The sequence below is a fragment of the Sciurus carolinensis genome, chromosome 1, assembly GCF_902686445.1.
Source record: "Sciurus carolinensis chromosome 1, mSciCar1.2, whole genome shotgun sequence".
Lineage (NCBI taxonomy): Eukaryota > Metazoa > Chordata > Mammalia > Rodentia > Sciuridae > Sciurus > Sciurus carolinensis.
Window position 1 is genome coordinate 3,536,014 of NC_062213.1, and position 21,274 is coordinate 3,557,287.

At 44.6% G+C, this 21,274-nt stretch overlaps 1 protein-coding gene across 18 annotated transcripts in view; it reads left to right on the plus strand.

The window, feature by feature from the left end:
* Positions 1 to 21,274, plus strand: part of Ptk2 (protein tyrosine kinase 2) — a 252,489-nt gene that overhangs the window by 83,107 nt on the left and 148,108 nt on the right. For 16 of the 18 annotated variants that reach the window (XM_047525728.1, XM_047525608.1, XM_047525598.1 and 13 more), the window contains one exon: positions 9,197 to 9,423. In XM_047525728.1, the coding sequence (XP_047381684.1) occupies positions 9,197 to 9,423 (227 nt within the window). Of the gene's footprint in view, positions 1 to 107; positions 234 to 9,196; positions 9,424 to 21,274 lie in introns of those variants that run through there. The other 2 variants (XM_047525648.1, XM_047525738.1) reach the window with 2 other exon arrangements.

The window sequence follows — 21,274 nt, forward strand, 5'->3', positions numbered from 1 at the left end:
CACTACTTCAGATACATGCAGTACCAGTTGTTGTTGCTGTGTAACAAGTCTTCCCAACACCACGTGGCTTACAGTGACAAGAACTACTTACTTTATTTTTTTTTCAGGTATGTAGTCTGGACAGGGCTCAGTCTCAGGCTCAAGAGGGACAGCTGGTCTCCCTCCACATGTTGTTATCTGGAGACCCACCAAGACCCAGAGGTCCTTGGTCAAGATGGCACTCTCCATGGCTGGTAGGTTGATGCCGACCTCAGTGGAATGCAACCCAGGCGTGAATTGTGGGCCTCAGTTCTTCTTAGGATGCTCGAATTTCCTTAGAGCATGGTGACTGGGTTCCAAGAAAACCAAGATCACCTGCTTGTGTTTTTTATTTTGGTATCACTGTTTAGGAGCAGGCTAGGAAGTCCCTTAGCTAAAGTCAGAAGCCTAGCCAGACTCGGTACAAAGGAATGCAGGGCTCTCCCCTTGGTAGGGAGAGTATCAGAGTCAGTGGAAGAAGGGAACTTGGAAAATAGAAACTGTCACACATTGATATTGTGACAGGAAGCATTTAAGTAATTCAGCGTCAGCTTTTGGCAAATAAAATCAGTACAAGGAATTTAGGGCATTCAGGTTAAACTTTTTATGAGAAAATTAAACCCATGCTTTGGGTTTATTAGGGAGGACAAATTTTATATCAATCTGGTTAAGTATTCACTGTGGGAATATTACCCAGAATCTTAAGAACGCTTTAAGATTCATTTGTGGCCTACACTTAATTAGATAAGTTATTGCTGTGTGTTATTTTGCTCAGCTGTGTCCATTTGCACACCTTTCCTCATTCTCCTGTGTTCTGACCCCAGCTGCCTTTCTTCCTGCACACTCCCTTCCCTTCGCTGCTTTCAGCAGGCAGCTCAGGTTCTGCCAAAGGGTTGGGGTAGCTGGGCATACCCCAACCTGGAGTCAGCAGTGCAGGGAGGAGGGACCTGTGGAGCAGGTGCTGGCTAGGGTCCTGGTGCTCTTCTCCCTTCTGAAGTGCTGTCCTTGGCATTCGGAGCCAAACGTGGACTGAGCCTTGAAGTCTACCTCATGGCTTGACTGAGCTGTCCTCCCTCTTTCAAGCACCCTGTGGTGTTTCCTTTTAACTAAAGGGTCAACCTAGAGGTGTGGACAGCTCAGCAGCTCGCTGATAACCATCTGCTTAGCCACTCAGGAAGCGGGTGAGCTCTGGCACTGTGGCATAACCAGGCAGCCTGGATGTGAAGTCAGAGCTGGTGGTGCCCGAGCCAGGGTTGGTCTGCAGACCAGTGTGTTGCTGGAGCTGTAAACCATCTGGGACAAAGTGAGGGTGGGAACTAACTGAGCATCTTGATACCTTTCCCTAGTTTCACAGCAGTTTTATGTTTACTAATCCTAGTACTAGAAATTTTGTGCTTGGTTTTTATGTGTGTGTTTTTAACCTCATCTTTCTAGAAATTCCTTTTCATCATATTTTACAAAAGTATTGGTCTGTGGCATGTTTGAAATGAAGAAAAAACTGGTCCTTTATCACACACTAATAGTTTTACCTGTCTAAACCATGTAAAAACAGTTTTGGGTTTTAAAGTCTTTCCATTTGAGAACAATATTCGGTAGTGTGCAAAAGTAGGAGATACCTCTGACGGAAACATCTTGAGAAGCTGTTAGAGAGTGGGCACAGATGCAGGTGGGCTGCGGTGATAGCAGGGACCCCTGTGGGAGCACCTCTGTGTGTGGGTGAGCCCCATCCTTCTTCACAGTCTTCACACTCGGAGAGCAGCAGCCCTGGGTCTGCAGTTCTAGCTGTGGGTCAGAACAAAGGCAGCACCACATGAGTGAGACGAAGACGCCATCAAGGGTGGAGAGAGACCAGGCAGTGTAGAGAAGGCAGCTCAGGACTTCTCCTTTCATGACTGGCCATTCCTGGAACACACCCTACCAAGCACCCCAGGTCAGAGTCTTGGTCCTCTAGGTCGGCAGAAGGACACACAAAGAGACTTGAGTGCCACCTAGGGGGCCTGGGAGTGGAGTGGTTAAAAGAATTAAGCCCAGAACTACCTGGAGGGAGGTGCGGAAGGCTTGGTGACAGAAGTGTCCATTTGAGAATGCATGGTCCAAATAGGATTTTGACAATCAAATAAAGCATTCAACTGTAAAACAGAGTCATATTCTGTCATGGAGAACTGCTACACTCTGATAACATTGTAACAGGCTTATCTTTTAAAAAGGTTTTGGTGGCTATAGTCCTGGCTCAGGAGACTGAGGCAGGAGGATCCCAAGTTCAAAGCTAGCCTCATCAATTGAGCGAGAACATGTCTCGATGAGAAATTTAAAAGGGGCGGGGAGTGGTGGGGATGAGGCTCTAAGACATAGTAAAATAGTACATATAAATAGATAAATTAGATAAATAAAATAGATAAGTAAAATTAAAATATTGCATCTCAAAGTTCAAAAAACTATTTGAGAGCTGAGTGTTTTAGTCAGCTTTTTTTCACTTCTGTGACTAAAAGATCCAACCAGAACAATTTTAGGAGGAAAAGGTTTATTTAGGGGCTCATAGTTTCAGAAGTCTCAATCCATAGACAACACAGGCTCCATTCCTCAGGGCTCAAGGTAAGGCAGAACATCATGGCGGAAGTGTGTGGCAGCAGGAAACAGCTCATAGGATGATCAGAAAGCAGAGAGACTCCACTGTCCAGATACAAAATATATACCCCATAGCCACACCCCCAATGCCCCCAATGAACCACTTCCTCCAGCCACACCCACCTGCCCCCAGTTACCACTGAGTTAATCCTATCAGGGAATAAATCACTGATTAGGTTAAAGCTGTAACCCAGTCATTTTTCCTTCGAGCCTTCTTGCATTGTCTCACACATGGGTTTTGGGGGACATCACATTCAAACCATAACATTCTGCCCCTGGCCCCGCAAAGCCCACACTCATCTGACGAAGCAAAATGCATTTAGTCCTTTTCCAGGAGTTCCCATGGTCCCAGCAGTTCCGAGATTGCTCAAGTTCAAGTCCAAAGTCTTCTCTGAGGTGCAAGACAATCTCCTATTGGGAGCTTCTGTAAAATTAAAGGAATTAAGTATCCAATATATAATGGTACAGAGTAAACATTTCCATTCACAAAATTAGAGGCATAGAAAGAAGGAATAAGATGAAAGCAAGACCGAAATCCAGCCGGGCAAACAAGTCCTGTAGCTCTGCCCCTATGGCCTTGTTTGCAGCCCAAGTGACCTTCCTGTTGGCTTGTCTCTGCTCTACTCCCGCGGCTTTCCTAGGTCGATGTCCCATCTGGCATTTCTTAATCTCGGGGTCTCCACTGCGGCTTCAGCTTCCTCCTCACATCACCACATTGACTTCTCACTCTGACCCTGCTGCACTTTGCCTGACCTCCCAGGCCTTCCTCTGAAACCTTGGTGGTAGCCTCCCTGACCCCCTAAATCCAGCATCCTGCTTTCCTGCAGAACCAGCAGCACGAGGTTCACGCCAAGGTCTGCCATGGCCTTGAAGAGTAGCCAAGCCTCCAGGGACCCTGGCTGCAGCAGCCTCAGAGTGCCTGGGTAACTGAGCATTTTGAAAAAACTTCCTAGGCTCCCTTGTGCTAGAAGGGTGCCCCGTTGGTCTCTTCTCAAAAGAATTTTCACTTTCACTCCCTTGAGTTTCAGATGGGTGTGGTCTTGCCAGCTCCTGAGGTGCTCTCAAGCCATCTTTCTAATTGTCTCTGGACAAAGTCCTTAGCATTTCTGTAGTGGCAGTAATGTCTTTAACAATTGCAACTTCCTTAGCCCTTCCAGACTTTCAAATTTAAGTTTTTCAAATATTTCTGCTCCTGAATATCACAATAAACTTGACTAAAAACCATCAGCAATATCCAAGCCACTGCCTGAATGCTATGCTGCCTAGACATTTCTTCTGCCGGATGAAGAAGTCCATCTCTTCTAAAATCAGCCTCACAGAAAGTTTCAGGACAGGGGCAAAATCCAGACTTCTTCTCAGCCAGGGCATAAGATGAGTGGCCTCTAGTCCAGTTACCAGTAGTGTCCTCCTTTTCCTCTAAACCCTCTTGAGCCCTGTCTTCACTATCCAGAGTGCTATTGGCATTCTGGTCTTCTGAGCTCCCACCAGAATCCGCCATTAAGCTCCGCTTTCAGCAACCTAAAGCATTTCCAGCTTGCACTGCTAAACATCTAAACATTCCTCCCACCAATTCCAAAAAGCTTCTGAACCACATGATCAGGTTAGCCATAGCAATGACCCCACTTCTGGGTACCAATTTCTGTTTTAGTCAGCTTTTCACTGCTGGGACTAAAAGACCTGACCAGAACAATTTTAGGGGAGGAAAAGTTTATTTAGCAGCTCCTGGTTTCGGGGGGTCTCAATCCATAAACAACAGGCTCCATTCCTCAGGGCTCAAGGTGAGGTGGAACATCATAGCGGAAGAACAGCAGAGGGAAACAGCTCACAGGATGAGCAGAAAGCAGAGACAGAGGGAGGGAGAGGGATAAGGGAGAGGAGGGGAGAAGGGGGAGAGAGAGGAGAGGGGACAGGGACTGCATTCTCCAGATACAATATATATACCCCATAGCCACGCCCCCAGTGAATCACTTATTCCAGCCACGCCTCACCTGCCTCCAGTTAACCCTCAGTTAATCCCATCAGGGATTAATTCACTGATTAGGTTAAGGCTAGAACCCAATTATTTCTCCTCCAAACTTTCTTGCATTATCTCACACATGAACTTTTGGGGGACACCTCACATCCAAACCATAAACTGAGGCAGGAGATTCACAAGTTTGAAGCTTGTCTGGGCAACTTAGCCAGACCCTGTCTCAAAAAGGGCTGGGGATGTAGCTCAATGGTAGAGCACCCCTGGATTCAATACCAAGAGCCACCCAAAAGAAGGAAAAAAAGAAATGTCCAGAGAAGTCAGGCACATGTCTGTCCACCCAGCTACTCCGGAGGCTTGAGACTGGAGTATGCTTGAACCCCGGAGCTCAAGACCAGTCTGGGCAACACAGTGAGACCATATCCCCACCCCCAAAAATTGTGGTCAGAGGAACTGATACACTAGCAACAGAAGAGCAGTACAAATAATATTGAGCAAGTCAGGGGGAGGTTAGACCAAAAATATGACACATCTGAATACATCCCTAAGGCCTGAAGCTCAGTGCCAAATTACTGCCAAAAGAGGAAGTCAGTGTGATCACAAGTGGTTTCCTTGATGGTCTAGCAGCCTTGTCTGTTCGTTCCAGAAGTTTATTTGTAGATTATTTTAGATTTTCTTCATAGGTAACCATGTGGTCTGTGAATAACGATAACTTTATTTTTTCCTCTTCACCTTGTGTTCTTTTTCTCTACCTGTGGTACTTGGCAATGACTTCCAAGGCAAGGTTTCTTAGAAGTGGTTATCATGAGCATCCTTGTCTTATTTTTTAGTCTAGGAAGGGGAAGTTTTTCCCACTGACTTTAAAAAAAAAAGTTTTTTGATTTTACTTGTTCTGATTAGTTGTACATGACAATAGAAAGCATTTATACATTTTGATAGATCATACATAGAATATAATCTCTCATTTCTCTGATTATGCATATTGCAGATCACATTAGTCATGCAGTCATATATGCACTGTTTCACTCTACTGTCCTTCCTCCCCTGTACCCCACTGGTTTTTAATAAATTTCTTGGAGATACTCTTCACAAGGTTAAGGGAACTCATTCCTATTTTTAGTTTACTAAGAGCCTTTATGAAGAGTGGTTGGTAAATTGTATCAAGTGCTTTTCCTGCCTGTACTCAGGATAACTGTGACTGTTCCCCTTTCTGAAACTGATGAATTGCAGTTTGCTTTTGAATGCATAACCACCCTTGCATTCCTGAAATAAACTCATTTTGTTCATGATGTACTCTTTTTAAATATCGCTGGATTACATTTGCTAATAGTTTGTTAAAATGTTTCATTTTAGGACATACCAACTGATATCCTTTTTTGTACTGTCCTTGTCAGGTTTTGATACCAATGGTCTCATCAAACTAGTTTGGAAATATTCCATATTTGTTGAATTTTTCTGTAAGGTTAGCATAATTTTTCCATTTATTTATTGGAAGAATGCAAATTTTCCTATCTGGGAAGAACTTTTAATTATGGATGGGTTTTTTAGTAGTATGCTACTAAATTTTATGTTTATTTTCTCAGTTTTCCTGAGTTGTATTTTGCAAGGATTGTGCCTTCCATCTAAAATTTTAAAGCTTATTGGCATGAAGTTATTGATAGTCTCTTATTAAGAATATTAAAATATATTAATAGTCAAATGTCTTATCTAATTTTCTTTTTTAAAATTTGAGTAGTACAGTTCATTTTTTAAAAATATTTTTTAGATGTTGATAGACCTTTATTTTATTCATTTATTTATATGTGGTGCTGAGAATTGAACCCAGTGCCTCACACATGCTAGGCAAGTGCTCTGCCACTGAGCCACAGCCCCAGCCCCAGTACAGTTCATTTTGACAAAATCATAAGTGTATGGAATTTTATTTCATTTCCTGTTCCACCCCTTTCCGATTCCTCTCCCTACCCCATTTCCTTCCTCGACTCATCTTTTTGCTCATTTATTTATTTGATTGATACTTTCTACATATACATGAAGGGAAGATTTCCTGTGGTATATTTGTATATGCACATAATGGGATTTTGTTAAATTCGTTCTGCATTTCCTCCCCTTTCCCATCCTTCTTCCTCCCTCTCTGTCGCTGCCTCCTGCTCCACTGATCTTCCCTTTATCTTTGTGATATTGACACCCCCACCCCAACCTTCTTTCCCTTATTTTGCTCCAGCTTCCACATATGAGAGAAAACATTTGACCCTTTATTTTCTAGGCCTGTCTTATTTCACTTAGCACAACTTTCTCCATTTGCATTGATTTACTAGCAAATGCCATGATTTCATTCTTCTTCATGGCTGAGTAGAACTTCATTGTATATACCTACATTTTCTCGATTTTTTTCATCTGTTGAAGGGCCTCTGGAGTTGTTCCGTGGTGACTATGAATTGTCCTACTGTAAATATTGAAGTTGCCAGATTGCATTGACTCTGCATATCAATTTTTATTCTCAATTTTATTAATTATTTCCCAGCTATCTTCTTATTTGCCTCCTCATTATTTTTTTTCATTCTTGATAGTGCTAGTCTTATCTTGATGTGCCTTACTAGAGGCATATCAATTTTATTCTTACAAAAGAAATAACTTGATTTTTTGTTTCTTATATATTATAGGATATGCAGACTTCAGGAATTATTTTCAGTGTTTTCTAATGTATGTATTTAGCCAGGCGTGGTGGCACACATTTGTAATCCCAGCAGCTCAGGAGGCTGAGGCAGGAGGATCCCAAGTTCAAAGCCAGCGTCAGCAAAAGAGAGGCGCTAAGCATCTCAGTGAGACCCTGTCTCTAAATAAAATACAAACTAGGGCTGGGGATGTGACTCAGTGGGATTGAGTGCCCCTGAGTTCAATCCCCAGTTCCAAAAAAAAACCCAACCAAACAAACAAAAAACCCCAACTCAAATATATGCATTTAACTATGGATTTTCACCTAAGCACAGCTGTGTCTATACCCGTGGTTGATATTTAATTTCACTCTGTCTTTAAATTCAGAATACTTGAGTTCCCCTTTGAGTAACGGGTTACTTGAATTCTTCGCTGTCCTGCACCTATAGTCTGGCTTACTGCTAAGGCACAGCACACACTCTGATGGTGTTAGTCCTTTGATACTTACTGCATCTTGCTCTTTGACCCAGCACATGGGCGGTCTTAGCATAGACTTGATGTGCACTTGTGAAGGCTACATGTTCTCCTGTTGGGCAGTGTCAGTTTCAGAATCAGGCCTCGTTTGCTAGCCATGCTGTTCGTCCCTTCTCTGTGGTGCTAGCAGTTGGAAGGGTGTACCCAGGTGTGTGCAGAAGTGCCCTTTTTGTTTTATACAAAAGGTACACTGTAATTCTCCTTATGCTTTGGATTTTGAACTTAGTATGTATCTTGGAAATCATATTTAATTACTTATAGGGATCTTCCTGTCTCCTCCCTTGCTTCTTCCCTGCAGATTCATGGTGTTTCCTTATGGGAATGTGCCATAGTTCATTTACTTACTCTCCTGGGCCATCCTGCAGTGAATGTCCTCATACATAGGTGGCGTCAGGTTGTAAGTAGGTGTCTTAGCAGGAGCTGCTGTAGCAGAATGTCTCTAGTGGCAGCGCAGGCAAAGGCCGAGTTCTCTAGCATGCCAGCCCCTTGCTGCCCAAGGCCCTGCTGACTTCTTTCCCAGTAGCTGCCTTTCCTGGATCCTTCTGGTTCTCAAACCCTGAACTGCCTGTGGGAAGAGGCAGTTGTCAGGAATCAGATTGTGGCTCCATCTCTGTCACTCTGTTGTCCTGGCTGCCACAGATTATCTCTGTCTCAAGCCCAAAAACATCATCTTTTTTTAAATCCATATTTTCAGTCTAATCTCATTGTGAGTTATTGAAATAATGCAGTCACTTATGCTGTTTTGTTTTTGTTTTCAGTTGTTCTGTGTCTGAGTCTTAACCTGACTTCACTAAGCCAGAGGGCCTTGTTTTGATTCTAGGACTTTTAGTTGCCAGTGCTTAGTATGACTAGAGTCTACTCATTGAGTTTTTGTATGAAGAAAGAACTTTTTTCTTAGGGGAAAGTTCTCAAAAGTGGGCAGCAAATTAACAAATCTGGCTTTTGTTGTGAGATTTTCCCACAAAATTCAAGACTGTAGAAGTGAAAGGGAAGAGATGTTAAGTTACATTGCCCATAGATGGCACAGTGAATTTTCTACATGGCTTAAACAGGAGTCCTGCACTTCTGATGAATTCTCAACAAGTTTGTGTTATATTGATGTCAGTCAGGTCCTGCCTTGGGCATGGAGACACAGTGATTATTTGGGCAGGTTAAGTCCCTGTTCTCCTCAAGTTTCTTCTGCATGATACATCATGGAGAGAGAATAAAGAATGGTGTTGATACTTTATTTTTATTTATTTATTTATTTTGTATTGTAAACAAATGGGATACATGTTGTTTCTCTGTTTGTACATGGCATAAAGGCGGTGTTGATACTTTAAATACCAGTGCTTCATATTGTGGTTTGATTTTACAATATGATTTCAATAATTTGAAAAAATTTTTTTCTCTTAACAGAATATGACAGATACCTAGCATCCAGCAAAATAATGGCAGCTGCTTACCTTGACCCCAACTTGAATCACACACCACACTCAAGTGCTAAGACCCACCTAGGTCCTGGCATGGAACGTTCCCCTGGTGCCATGGAGCGAGTATTGAAGGTCTTTCATTATTTTGAAAGCAATAGTGAGCCAGCCACCTGGGCCAGTATTATCAGGCATGGAGATGCTACTGATGTCAGGGTAAGTATGTTTTCCAGGCATCATTCTAAATGCAATGTAGGTTAAGTTTAAGGATATGTACAAAACAAGATGAACGAGTTTTTATTTATCAGGTACTTCCCAAGTTCCAGAAATGTCTTTCCTTGTAAGCTTTATTTGCTTAATATGTGACTGACTATAGTTTTAATTATAAATTTTCTTAGGAAAATATTAGCTGAATCATATTTTATTCATATAATGGTATTGATTTGTTCACCCCAACCCCATTTTTTATTTTTAGTTCTTTAAAGGACACAAAAAAAAACAAAGCAATTAGAATAGACCCTGCTACTTGCAAAATAAGAAAATGATGTTCTACAAAGTGTTACTTTGGTAGTGTTTGCATAACTCCAGATAGGATTAGCTCTTTAGAAACAGTTGAATACTTGACATATACCAAACATAGTGCTAGGTCCTGGAGATAGAAAGGATCTGTATCACTCCAGCACTGTAATGAAACTTCTGAAGCAGGCAACTTACACAGAGTAAAAGTTTGTTTTGGTGGTTCTAGTCTGAAGTTGGCCCTATTGCTTTGGGTCTCTGGTGTGGCAGTGTGACATGGCAGGAGTCTGTAGGAGAACAAAGCACTCACTTATGAGCCAGGATGCAGGGAGAGCAACAGGAAGAGATGGGGACACACAGTTCCCTTCAAGGGCATACCCATATTGACCTAAGGCCTTCCCTGTAGTCCCCTCTTCCTGAAGGTCCACAGTACCTCCTAGTAGCACCACCCTGGACCAGCCTTTTAACACATGGACCTTTGGGAACCATTCCACATCCAGCCCATAGACAGATCCCTTTAATGTCCTTGGCTTTAGAGCTTTAGGTCTGTAGGGGAGACCCCTGGTCTTCAGCAGGTGTAGAGTGCTTCCCTGGAGCTTGCCTCAGGTGTGGGGAAGCCTGAAGGCATAACACCTACAGAGGGAGTGAACACTGGGTTGGGAGGAGAGCCAGCTGTGGACGCTTGTGGAAAGAAAGGCCAGGCACCAGCTGACGGCACATGTCTGAAAGTGAGGTGCCAGTGGGTAACCCCCTGACTTTAGGAAACAGTTTACTCTGACGGGGCGTTGAATAAACCCCTGTTCACTGATGCCTTGCACTGGTGTGTTCCTCTTCAGAGCACAGGGGTATGTGCTAACCAGGAAGCTCACATAGGTCCTGTTTTCTTTCTAAATTAGTGAACTTGTTACTTTTTAACCTAAATGCCTCTACTATTTTAAGAAAAAATATGGGATTGGTAGAATTTCAATTTAAGACTAAAATAACATATAATTTTCTGTTGCCCTGTACAATTGCAGTATTAATAGACTGTTCAAATGGTTATTTTTTAAAAAATATTTTTAGTTATTAATGAATTTTATTTTTTTTATACGTGGTGCTGAGAATTGAACCCAGGTCCTCACACATGCTAGGCAGGCGCTCTTCCACTGAGGTACAACTGTAGCCCTCAAATGGTTTTAAAAGGAGACTGATTTAGGATGGAAAAATACGTTAGTATCTACTCACGTTCAGATTGAACATGATGGTCTCTTTTTACAGACTTCTTTATATGAAGCTTATAGACCTTTTATTTTTGCTTTTTTTTTTAAATCTTTTTTGTTTGTTTTTTGTAATGGAGGTGGAACCCAAGGGCACTTAACCACAGAGCCACATCTCCAGTCTTTTTTATTTTTATTTTGAGTCAGGGTCTTGCTGAGTTGCTAAGGGCATTGCTAAGTTGCTTAGGCTAGCCTCCAATTTGCTATCCTCCTGTCTTAGCATCCCAAGCCACTGGGATTACAGGTATGCACCACTGTACCTGGCTTCTTGCTTTTTTTCTTGCTTCTGTGGTTTAAATATAACCTTGAAACACATTTACTTAGTAGAAAGGCCTGCAAGGAATGTCCTGTATTGTTAACCAGGTATTTCATTCTGAAAGAAACCTCATAGCTATATCTTTATGGAAGGCTCCTAGGGAGTGTTCTGGTCTGTATCTCACACAGAGGATGAAGGGCTAAACTACTGCATCAGCCTTGGTGGCTTCTGAGCATTTGGACAGAAGGAGAACCTTTAAGGTGTAGACAAGGTGCGTGCAGCAAATGCTTGCAACTTTATCAGAAAATTCACCTTCAAAGACCCTATAATAGCTGTGCCATGGTTTTATCATCAGACTTTCTACACCCAAGAGGCTTACAGTCCCGGAGCAGGCCTGTGGTCACGGCAGACATGTGGCCTTCAGACCAGGTAGAGATGTGTTGGGCATGTTAACACAGGTATCGAACTTTCATGAAGGTTAACATGAAGAAATCGATGTGGCCAGAAGCAGATTATTTTATTTCACAGAAATTGATATGTCTGAAATTTAATCACCCTTGTCTATTGATTTTTAACTTGAGGCAGAAAAATCATGATTGGCATTGTATTCACAGCCCTTTCCTGGGGTAGCATGAAATCTGCAAAAGGGCAATGGAAGATTGGGTATTTGTTACAACCCACTTCCATGTTTTAACACTAAGTAAGTTATTGGGTGGATTTGGACATCCTGAACAAAATGGCACTGAAGGACATGGCCATGACACCTTTCTTCCAAATAAAATGTTTGGGACAGAGCTGACATGGATCAGAGAATAGCATGTTGCCAGGAAAGAGGAAAGTGGAAAAACAGGAAACATCCGAGGACCTGATGACTCTAGAACAGAAAGGGGGATACATTAAGATGTCAGTGTTGCCTCTTAGAAGAAAGAGACCATTTCATAGCAGCAAAGGGGAAGCCAGACCAGCATTTTCTGAAACAATATAGCTTATTGCTGCTCAAACTTACTAAACAGATCAGTGATTATAGCTACACTGCCCATCATATTAGTCTTGTTGGTTTTTGAGAAGGTAAATTTGGCTAGTATGAATTGACATGAGCTGAAAGAATAAAAATATACTCTACATTTCAGGGATTCGGTGTAAAATATCTCGCTGACAAATCGTCCCTCCCCTACTCCCTTCCTCCCTTCCTCCCACCTGGGATTGAATCTGGGGGCACTCTACCACTGAACTACATCCTCAACCATTTTTATTTTTTATTTTGAGACAGTCCTCACTCAGTTTTTGAAGCTGACCTTGAACTTGCAATTCCCTTGCCTCCTAAATCGCTGGGATTACAGGTGTGCACCACTGTGCCCAGCTTTCATTAACAATTTCTTATGGTTGCATGTTGAAATGATACTACTTTTGGTATATATTTGGTTAATTGAACTGTAAGAATTGAATTCACTTGTTTCTTTTTACTCTTCTTCCATCTTTACTAGAAATTTTTAGTATCACTTATTTGGCTTGCATTGTATTTCTCCCAGGCAGTTGTGTTGTATAGAAAGTAATTATCAGAATGACTGTTTGCATCAGAGAACCAAAACCTGAAGAGATTAAAGACTTGTTTTCCCAGGAAAATACCTGGATTCTTAGAAAATTTCATTAGAGAGGTTTTATTTCTTGTGTTTCAATTAATAAAATTTATGCCTTTTACATATATGTACTAAGTAATTGGTTTAAAGGGTTGGTTGGTGAAAGGATTCATAAGACTCCACAATTTATAGGTGAAGTGTCAGTTCACAGTGACTCCTTTTAGGGATTGGTGAGAGCAGGCACAGCCTTCTGGGCCTGGCACGTGCCTTCTTTCAGATTGAAGGCCATGCTGGCTCTATGTGCAGCACCTCAGCACAAGGAAGCCTCTGGCCTCTTGGTAGTATGGCCTGTGAGCTGGTTACATAGGTACTTCAACCTGCAGGACCAACCTGCACCCGTGTAACCGCCCAGGCACCACCAACATCAGGTGCAAGTCATGAATCTAGTCAGTTACTGAGCAGTGCTGCCAGCCTGCTGTGTTCTCTCCTGAGCAACTCAGGAATCTTAGTCATGGCTTTGGCCAGGTATCGGTCCCATGCTCTAGACTGCTCTGGAGATAAGCATGGGATCACTTCAGACAGCAAGATGAACCAAGCCTGTACAGTGTTAAGATTAGTCATTCAGCTTGGTGAGGTGGCACACACTGGTGATTTCAGCAGCTCAGGAGGCTGAGGCAGGAGAATCACAAATTCAAGACCAGTGTGGGAAACTTAGCAAGACCCAGTCTCAAAATAAAAGGGGCTGGGATGCTGCTGAGTCGTATAGCACCCTGGGTTCAATACCTAGTAAAAACACACACATCAGTCATCCAGAAACATTATAATGATATTTCAGAATATAAAAATATAGAGAAAATTCCAGTCTCTCAAGAAAGACTCCCTCCCTACCTAGGAGAAGAAATGCCATCCATTCCAGGAAAACATTGAATGTTATCTTCAAAGGGTTCAGGACAGTGACTTGCTCTCCAGAAGATGATACCAAATAATTATTAATCAGGAAAATGCAGAATGAAGGTTCCTGCAGAAAAGCAGTGATGTAGAAAGTTAGTGCACAGGTGTCTTTGAGAAGTCAGAGTGTCATGGATGGAACAGAGGAGTGAGCCACTGCAGCAGGAGGCTGAGGGGAGACCCACCTGCAAGCCCTGCCTGTGTGTGGTCTGCCTTCTCCTCCAGAGTTCCCCGCGCCTCCCCAGGCTAGGACGCCTGTCCCTGCCCAGGGAGCTCGGGTTTGTCTGGGCCGCAGCCTTGGTGTTGCCCAGCTGCCCCGCTGTGCTGGCCTCTCTCCTGGAGTGTGCTGCACTTAGCACATGTTGCAGGCACTGTTTTCTTTTCCTTTAAACAAATTGAGGTTCGTATCTGCGCTGCATTGAGTAAGTCTGTGGCACCATTTTCCCAGGAGTATGGGCTCACTTCATGTCTCTGTCACATCTTGTCAGTTCTTTCAGTATTTCAGAGTTTTTCCATTATTGTTAAGGAAGTTATGGTCACTTGTGGTCTTTGATGTCACTGCCATAATCACTAGAGGCTCTGTGTACATGGCCATGTAAGGCAGCAGACTTAATTGATAAGTATGTGTGTGTGCTCCCTGTTCCACCACTGGCCTCTCCTGTCTCTCTGCCTCCTTCAGCTTCCCTGTTCCCTGAAGACACAGTGCCAGGTAACGACCCACAGTGCTCTCTGTTCAAGTGAAAGAGAGTGCTGCAGGTCTCTCACTTAGAATCTAACACTGATCAAGCATTACAAGGAAGCATGTCAATAGCCAGCACAAACCAAAGTAGGCTTTTGTGCCAAGCTGTCACCAAGTGTGCGTGCACAGGAGAGGTTCTGGCAGGAAGCACTGCTCCAAATGAGCGCATGAATGACAAGAAAGTGAGACACCTTAGTGCTGAGTGAGGCAGCTTCGTGGTCTCGCCAGGGCATCCAACCACCAGGGCATCCCACAAGCCAATCCTACCCAGGGCAAGGCCCTCTCTTCAGTTCTGTGAAGGCTGAGAGAGACGAGAAGCTGCAGAAGAAAGCCCGGAGGCGGCAGAGGGCGGCTCCACAGAAGTGCAGGGGGAAGCAGCAGGTGCTGGAGCTGCAGCTCGTCACCAGGAGACCCAGCCCAGGAGTCAGTGGGGCGGCCGCGCTGCGTGGTGTGCTCCCCGTGCAGACGCAGCAACCTCTGTCAGAAGATGCACCTGGACCTCCACAGCTGGAGAGCAGAAGTCAGCGCCAGCTTCAGAGCTGCACAGCAGTTTGGTCAGGGGCAAGGCAGCAGGCTGAAGTCAGTGCTCACAGGCCCCCCAGACCGAGGGCCCTTCAGGACTTCTCTACACCTACTCTGCCAAAGCCTGGATGGCAGCACGTCTGCTTAGGGCTTGGTTTACTGAGTATCTGAAGACCACCTTCGAGACCTGTTACTAAAAAAGAGATTGGTTACAATACCACTGCTCACTGACATTGCTCCTGGTCATCTAAGAGCCCAGATGGAGATGCGCAAGATTCATGTTGCCATGCCTACTAATGCGGCATCCATTCTGCACCAGGGATCAAGGAGTAATTTCAACTTTCAAGTCTGATTGGTTAAGAAATTCATTTTGTTCTGCCATAGAGAGTCCTCTGATGGATTTCAGCGAAGTACATTGGAAAACCTGCCAGAAGGAATTAAGCATTCTAAATGCCATTATTCAAGAACATTTATGATTCATAGGAGAAATTGAAACTATTCACATTACTAGGGGATTAGAAGAAGTGGATTTCAACTCCCATGGATGACTTTGAGGGATTCAGGACTTCAGTGGAGAAATAACTGCAGATGTGTTGGAAACAGCAAGGGAACTGAAATTAGGAGTGACAGAATTAGAGTGACAGAATGGCTGCCCTCACAGTGAAACTCTGATGAATGAGGAGTTGCTTTTTATGGACGGACACCGAAAGTGGTTTCTTGAGGTGGAATCTACTGGTGAAGTTGTTACGAATATGGTTTAGGATTTATGATATTAAGGATTTAAGAATTAAGTCAACTCAGTCAATAAAGCAGTGGCAGACTTTAAGAGGATTAACTCTGATTTGGAAAGACATTCTCTTGTGGATAAAATGCTATCAAACAGCATTGCATGGTACAGAGAAATCTTTTGAAAAGAAGCGTCCATTACTATGGCAAACTTTGTCTTTATTTTAACAAATTGCCACAGCCTCCACCCCAAGTAGTAGCAGCCATTGACATTGAGGCACGACTTGCCACCAGCTGAAAGATTGGGACTCACTGAAGGCCCAGAGCATTGTATGTACTTTGTAGCAATGAACGATTTTTAAATTAAGGTATGTATGTTGTTTTTTAGGTATCATGCTCTTGTACACTTGATAGACCACAGTGTCTTGTGAGCATAAATTCCATAGGCACAGGGAGTCCAATGACATGGAGCCACTTGCCTTTCGTGATGCTTGCTTTATTGCTTTACTGTGGTGGTCTGGAACTGAACCTGTGAAGGGCGACTGTGCTCTGCAGTCCTGTTGCTCCAGGCAACTGTCTCACCCTGCTCCACTTGCCCTCTTCCCCACCCTTCCTCACTTCTCTGTCTTCGTGGTTCTTGCTCCAAAAGAACCATCTACTGCTGCAGGCAGGCAGGGGTTTCTGCATCTTTTCGTCACTTAGGTTCTTGGAATTGTGTTATTCCTGTTTTCATGCCCTATTTGAGAACATGAGCTGACTGTTCCACATCACTTTCTCTTGGCTTCTTCCATCAGGCCTCCGGGGCCACATCTTTCTCTTAGCCACCCCATTTCTCAGGTACATTGCCACTGCCTGATTCCATACCATTCACAGCCCAGCAGCCAGGACAGTCCTGCTGAAGTGACAGCCACGTGTCGCTCATGCATAGGAATCTCTCATTTAGAGTTGGCATTTCTGCCCTGCAGGAGTCTCACCAGCCCTCCCTTGTGGTACCTGAGACTTCTGTCTCACCCTTTCTTTTGCTGATTCCTGGCTAATCAGTAGTTGGCTCAGCCCTTCCCCTCAGCAACACCTCGTTTCTGTCAGGAAAGGCTAGGTTCCTTCCATGACCCAGAAGACCTGCAGGATCTAGCTTCTCTTCGCCCTTGCACCTGTTTCCTGCCTCCACCTCATTCTGTGTCCTCCTACCTGAGAGAGTTCCCTTGCCCCACCTTCTTACTGAAGATGCCTTTGTTCTGATTGGCTTGCCTGTCTGACCCCTGCTTTCTCCCACCTGACAGTGCCTCTGTGACAGCAGGGGCCTTTGGACTCAGTGCCATCCCTACACCCATGGCAGTGCCTGCAGACCCTTCCTGAACAACCACGTGATGTGTACTGGGCGAAATGTAGTACTTCTAACAGAAACCAGACCAAAGTGGGTGCAGCAGGCTGGCAGGCACTCAAGATGCCCTGTGGGTGGTAGTGATCCTGCCTTTCCACAGCCAGGCCTGGCTTTGCTGGTGTTGCTGTCAAACCATCCCTCCTTGCTTTAAGAAAGAAATACTAAGGCCTGTCACAGCTTGTTCTTTGACCAGGAACCGAGTCTGGGTGAGCATTGTGTTAAGCCTGAAAATCACATCACAACTGAGTTCTCGGACAATGTTCTTTGTTTTTGAAAATGTTTCTGTCCTTTTTTACCCAGGCAGTGACCCCAGTTAGACATGTTGTGGTTGATTTGTCATCTAGCAGAAGAAGAGTAGACTAGACATATTGAGACCTAAAATGAACATTTTGTCAGCTTTAAAGATACTGCTGATTGCACATTTAGCTCAGAGTTTGGTGGTGACTTCTGCTCCTGCCTCAGCTGACGCGTATGGAAGTGGGTCTGTGTCCAGGCATTCTATGGCTCTGACCTGAGATCACAGCCTCCATCCTGCCTACTCAGGGCGCTGTCCCAGGTCTCATTTCTTCAAAAGACTTTGGAAGGTCAGGGAAGCCTCTCTTTGGTCTTGCTGAACAAAAAGGGCTTCTTCTTTCCCATATGCTCAAGGTGACTTGCCAGTGAGTGGGACACGTTAACCTTCAAACTCTCCCTGGAAGACCTTGCAGTGTGATTCTGAGCTCTCCCACTTCCCCCACTGTGGGGCATTGGAGCCATATTTGATCTTCATCTTATGTTGATGCCAGAGTTTTGCCTGTTACAACTTAGAAGCCTGAGGGAGAAAAGATCCTAGTTTGTTGTTGGGCAGTTTTCTTGCTACATCAAAGCACCTTAAAATTGTGTTATCCTGCACACTGAGCTTTTCTAAATGTATATTGCACTCACAGTTTTAGGACTCTTAATGAGCCGCTAGGGAATGGTTGGTAATTATTTGGACCTGTAATTGAAAATACATATCGAGTCTATGTAGTTTGCTAAAAGGTGTGTGGTTGGATTACTACTGATTGTTCACATGACCAGGCTTCTAATGGGAGGAGTCACAGTTGAAAGTAACGTTGCAACCAGTTTAAAATCAGCTTTCTGATTAGAATAGGAAAATGCACAAGCAATTAGGGATTTTCTGAGTTGTGGGAGTTACATGTTCTGTGAGCAGAATTGTCCCATGCCAAAAAATAGAGTGTAACCAACCATAGGGGAGGAACCTCAGGGCCATTGTCCAAGTGCAGCCTTGGAAGGGACCCGGACGACCTTCCCCAAAGTGTCCAGCATCTGTAGCATTTACTATAGGTGTGGTCCCAGGTTGCTTCCCAGAGGTGTTCTCTGTGATAGAGGAGCCAGGTGGACATACATTCAAGAACTTAAACACCAATTGTTGTGGATCCAAGTAATTTGGATGCCAGAAAGGTTTCCAGAGGTCTCCAGGATGGAGAGGATCATCTAAGGAGAAAGCTAGAAAGAAAAGCTTTAAGAACAAAATTAGCAAAACTGTATTAAGGAGACTAGGAGGCCAAGTAGAAGAAGAGGGATTCATTATCACCAGATCCTCAGAGAGGGATTGTAGTGGCAGAAGCGTGGCCACTAGGACTTGTACGTTCTAAGCCCCGGAACCTGTGCATGTTCTCCCACATGGCCAAAAGAACATCACAGGTGTGGTCTAGGAACAGGGAGGTCCCAAGTGAGCGACTTTACCTGTCTGTGGTCAGAGGGACCACGAATGGTCAGATGCCATGTTGCTGGCTTTCAGATGGAGAAAGGAACTGTGAACCAAGGCAAGCAGGTGGCCCTGAGAACCTGCAGGTAGCAAGGCCAGAGCTCCAGAGAGACCCACTTCAGACTAGTGCTTTCCAGATCCTGAAGACAAAACCCTGCACTGCATACACACTGAGAATGTGGCAATTATTGACATGGGCAGTAGAAGTGCATCCTTTTGGTGGAGGGCTTTGTGTGTAGACTTGTCCATCAGGGGATCAGGAACAGGACTTGAAACTCTGGACTGGTTGGATGACTCAGTGACAAGCCCTGGCAGTACAGGGTGTGATCAGAGAAGATAGGGATGTTTTCACTTTTTGAAGCATATCCTCAGGAGGAGCGCATAGAGGAAAAAAATGCTGCACACCGTAAGTCAGTTGTAGGACAGCAGAATGGCACTATGTGGCTTCAGCGTCTCTCTCATAGTAATGAGCTCTTCTTGACCCTAACCCTAGGGTTAGCTCCCCTAACCCTAACCCCCCAGGTCAGCTGTCACTCACCTGCAGAGTTCACTGTCAGTGCTCCTGCTAGACTCAGACCCTCTGCCGGTGAAGATGGTGCCTCACCTGGGCTTGAGTTACTCGTATGACACATGCAGTAGGCACATGAGCTGGAGGAAAATGTCCCATGATGTGCTTCTGACAGCAGTAGAGGTTGTTTTGTTCCACAGTGCGACCTAAAAGATGAGGGGCCAGATGGAACCAGGCAGAATCAGGAGGACACGACGCATTGTAGCCTCGTCTCATTGGGAAGAACCCAGCGAAAGCCTGGTGTGTGTCCTGTGGTTCTGTTGTCAGCAGTGTGGCAGGCAGGCTAGCAGCCGGTGTCACAGGCCGTCAGTGCTGTCCTGGTGCCAGCCGCTTGTCGCCCTGAGATGTTTCTGCAGCAGCTGCTCTCGAGGCACCTTGTCTGTTTCCACATGTGCCCACTGTGGTCACAGTGTTGTTTCCATCCCTGCCCTTTCCTCACCCACATAAGCAGAAACACTACCCATTGATGGGGAAGTGCAGGAGGAATGCAGATGCAGGCTTCTTTTACTTTCAACTTTAAAAAAGAATTCTTCAACCAAAATATCAACTGTAAGAATATAATCCAGAAAATCAGGTATTTTTAAAACCTGGGACAGATGAAGTGGAGGCTTTAGAGTAGTCAAGTATTACTTTTTATTTCCCAAGACTAGTTTGTCATGCACAGTAGAATGAGAATTTAAAGTTTTGTTAAGCTAACTTTAATAGTATGTTATAAACCATGTCTTCTCACTGCCTGGGGACAGTTGGTTTTATAATGTCTGCACACCAGAAGTGTGTACTGTATATCCAAATGAGGGTGGGCTGTGGAAATGCAGCCAGTGGTGTCTGTTGAGTGTCTCCCTCACTAACCCTGGCTTCTCAGTTACTTGCTGAGTTATTCCCAAGGAAACACTTGGTGCTCAAGGTGACATCCGTAAGCTGCTGAGTATGTACGTCAGCTCCACATACTTAAGAACCCCATGTTTCATGTTTGCCACAGCCCAGCGACTCTGAGGGAACCAGAGAATGAGGAGAGGGTGGCACACAGTGTGGACACAAGTGGAAAAGCACAGCACAAAGCAGGGAACTCCCTGCTTGGTTATTTCTTTCGATTGCTTAGCGAAGAGTGAAAAGTGTGACCTGTATGGTCTTGGGGTGCTTCATCATGGAGACTGCAGTCCCCTGGGTCTCATCAGACAGTGGGTCCAGGGTTGGGCCCAGTCTGCCCCCGCATCACGCACCAGGGCTGCAAACCTGTGATGACACAGGGCTGCTCTAGCTCAGCCTCTCCATGGACACTGGTTTGCTGCAGGTGGACTCCAGTAAGCTGCGTGAGCTCACAGGAAAGGAAGGAGGGGGCCTTTTTGTGGGATCATTTGCAAGAGCACCCAGAGAAGTGGGATTTCCCCTAGGGTGTGAGTGGTGGCCGACACTAGTATTATGAAGTGATTAGTGCCCTTATAGTAGACTGCTGGGTGTACATACACACCACTTGAACTGAGGCAAATTGGAGAGACAGGCTGTGGTTACCCCTCTAACAACGAGAGCTAACTCTTGAATCACAGTGACAATGAGATGGAAGGAGGTCATTTGGCATGCTGTGCAAAGGGTGACTAGTGTCACTGTCCGGCTGCTGAGCCACAGTGCTGTTGTGACACACCGTAAGCATCAGGTGACTAGTGTCACTGCCCTGGCTGCTGAGCTGACAGGAACAGGGGGACAAAGCCACTTTTGTAGGGATTCCAGAGTGCCATCAGTCCCCTTGCTTGCAGGCCAGGGACGTGTGTCCTGGCGAGGAGAAGCTGCACAGCTCTGCTTGGAGAAAGTCCTAAAGTAGTACTCCTTTGTC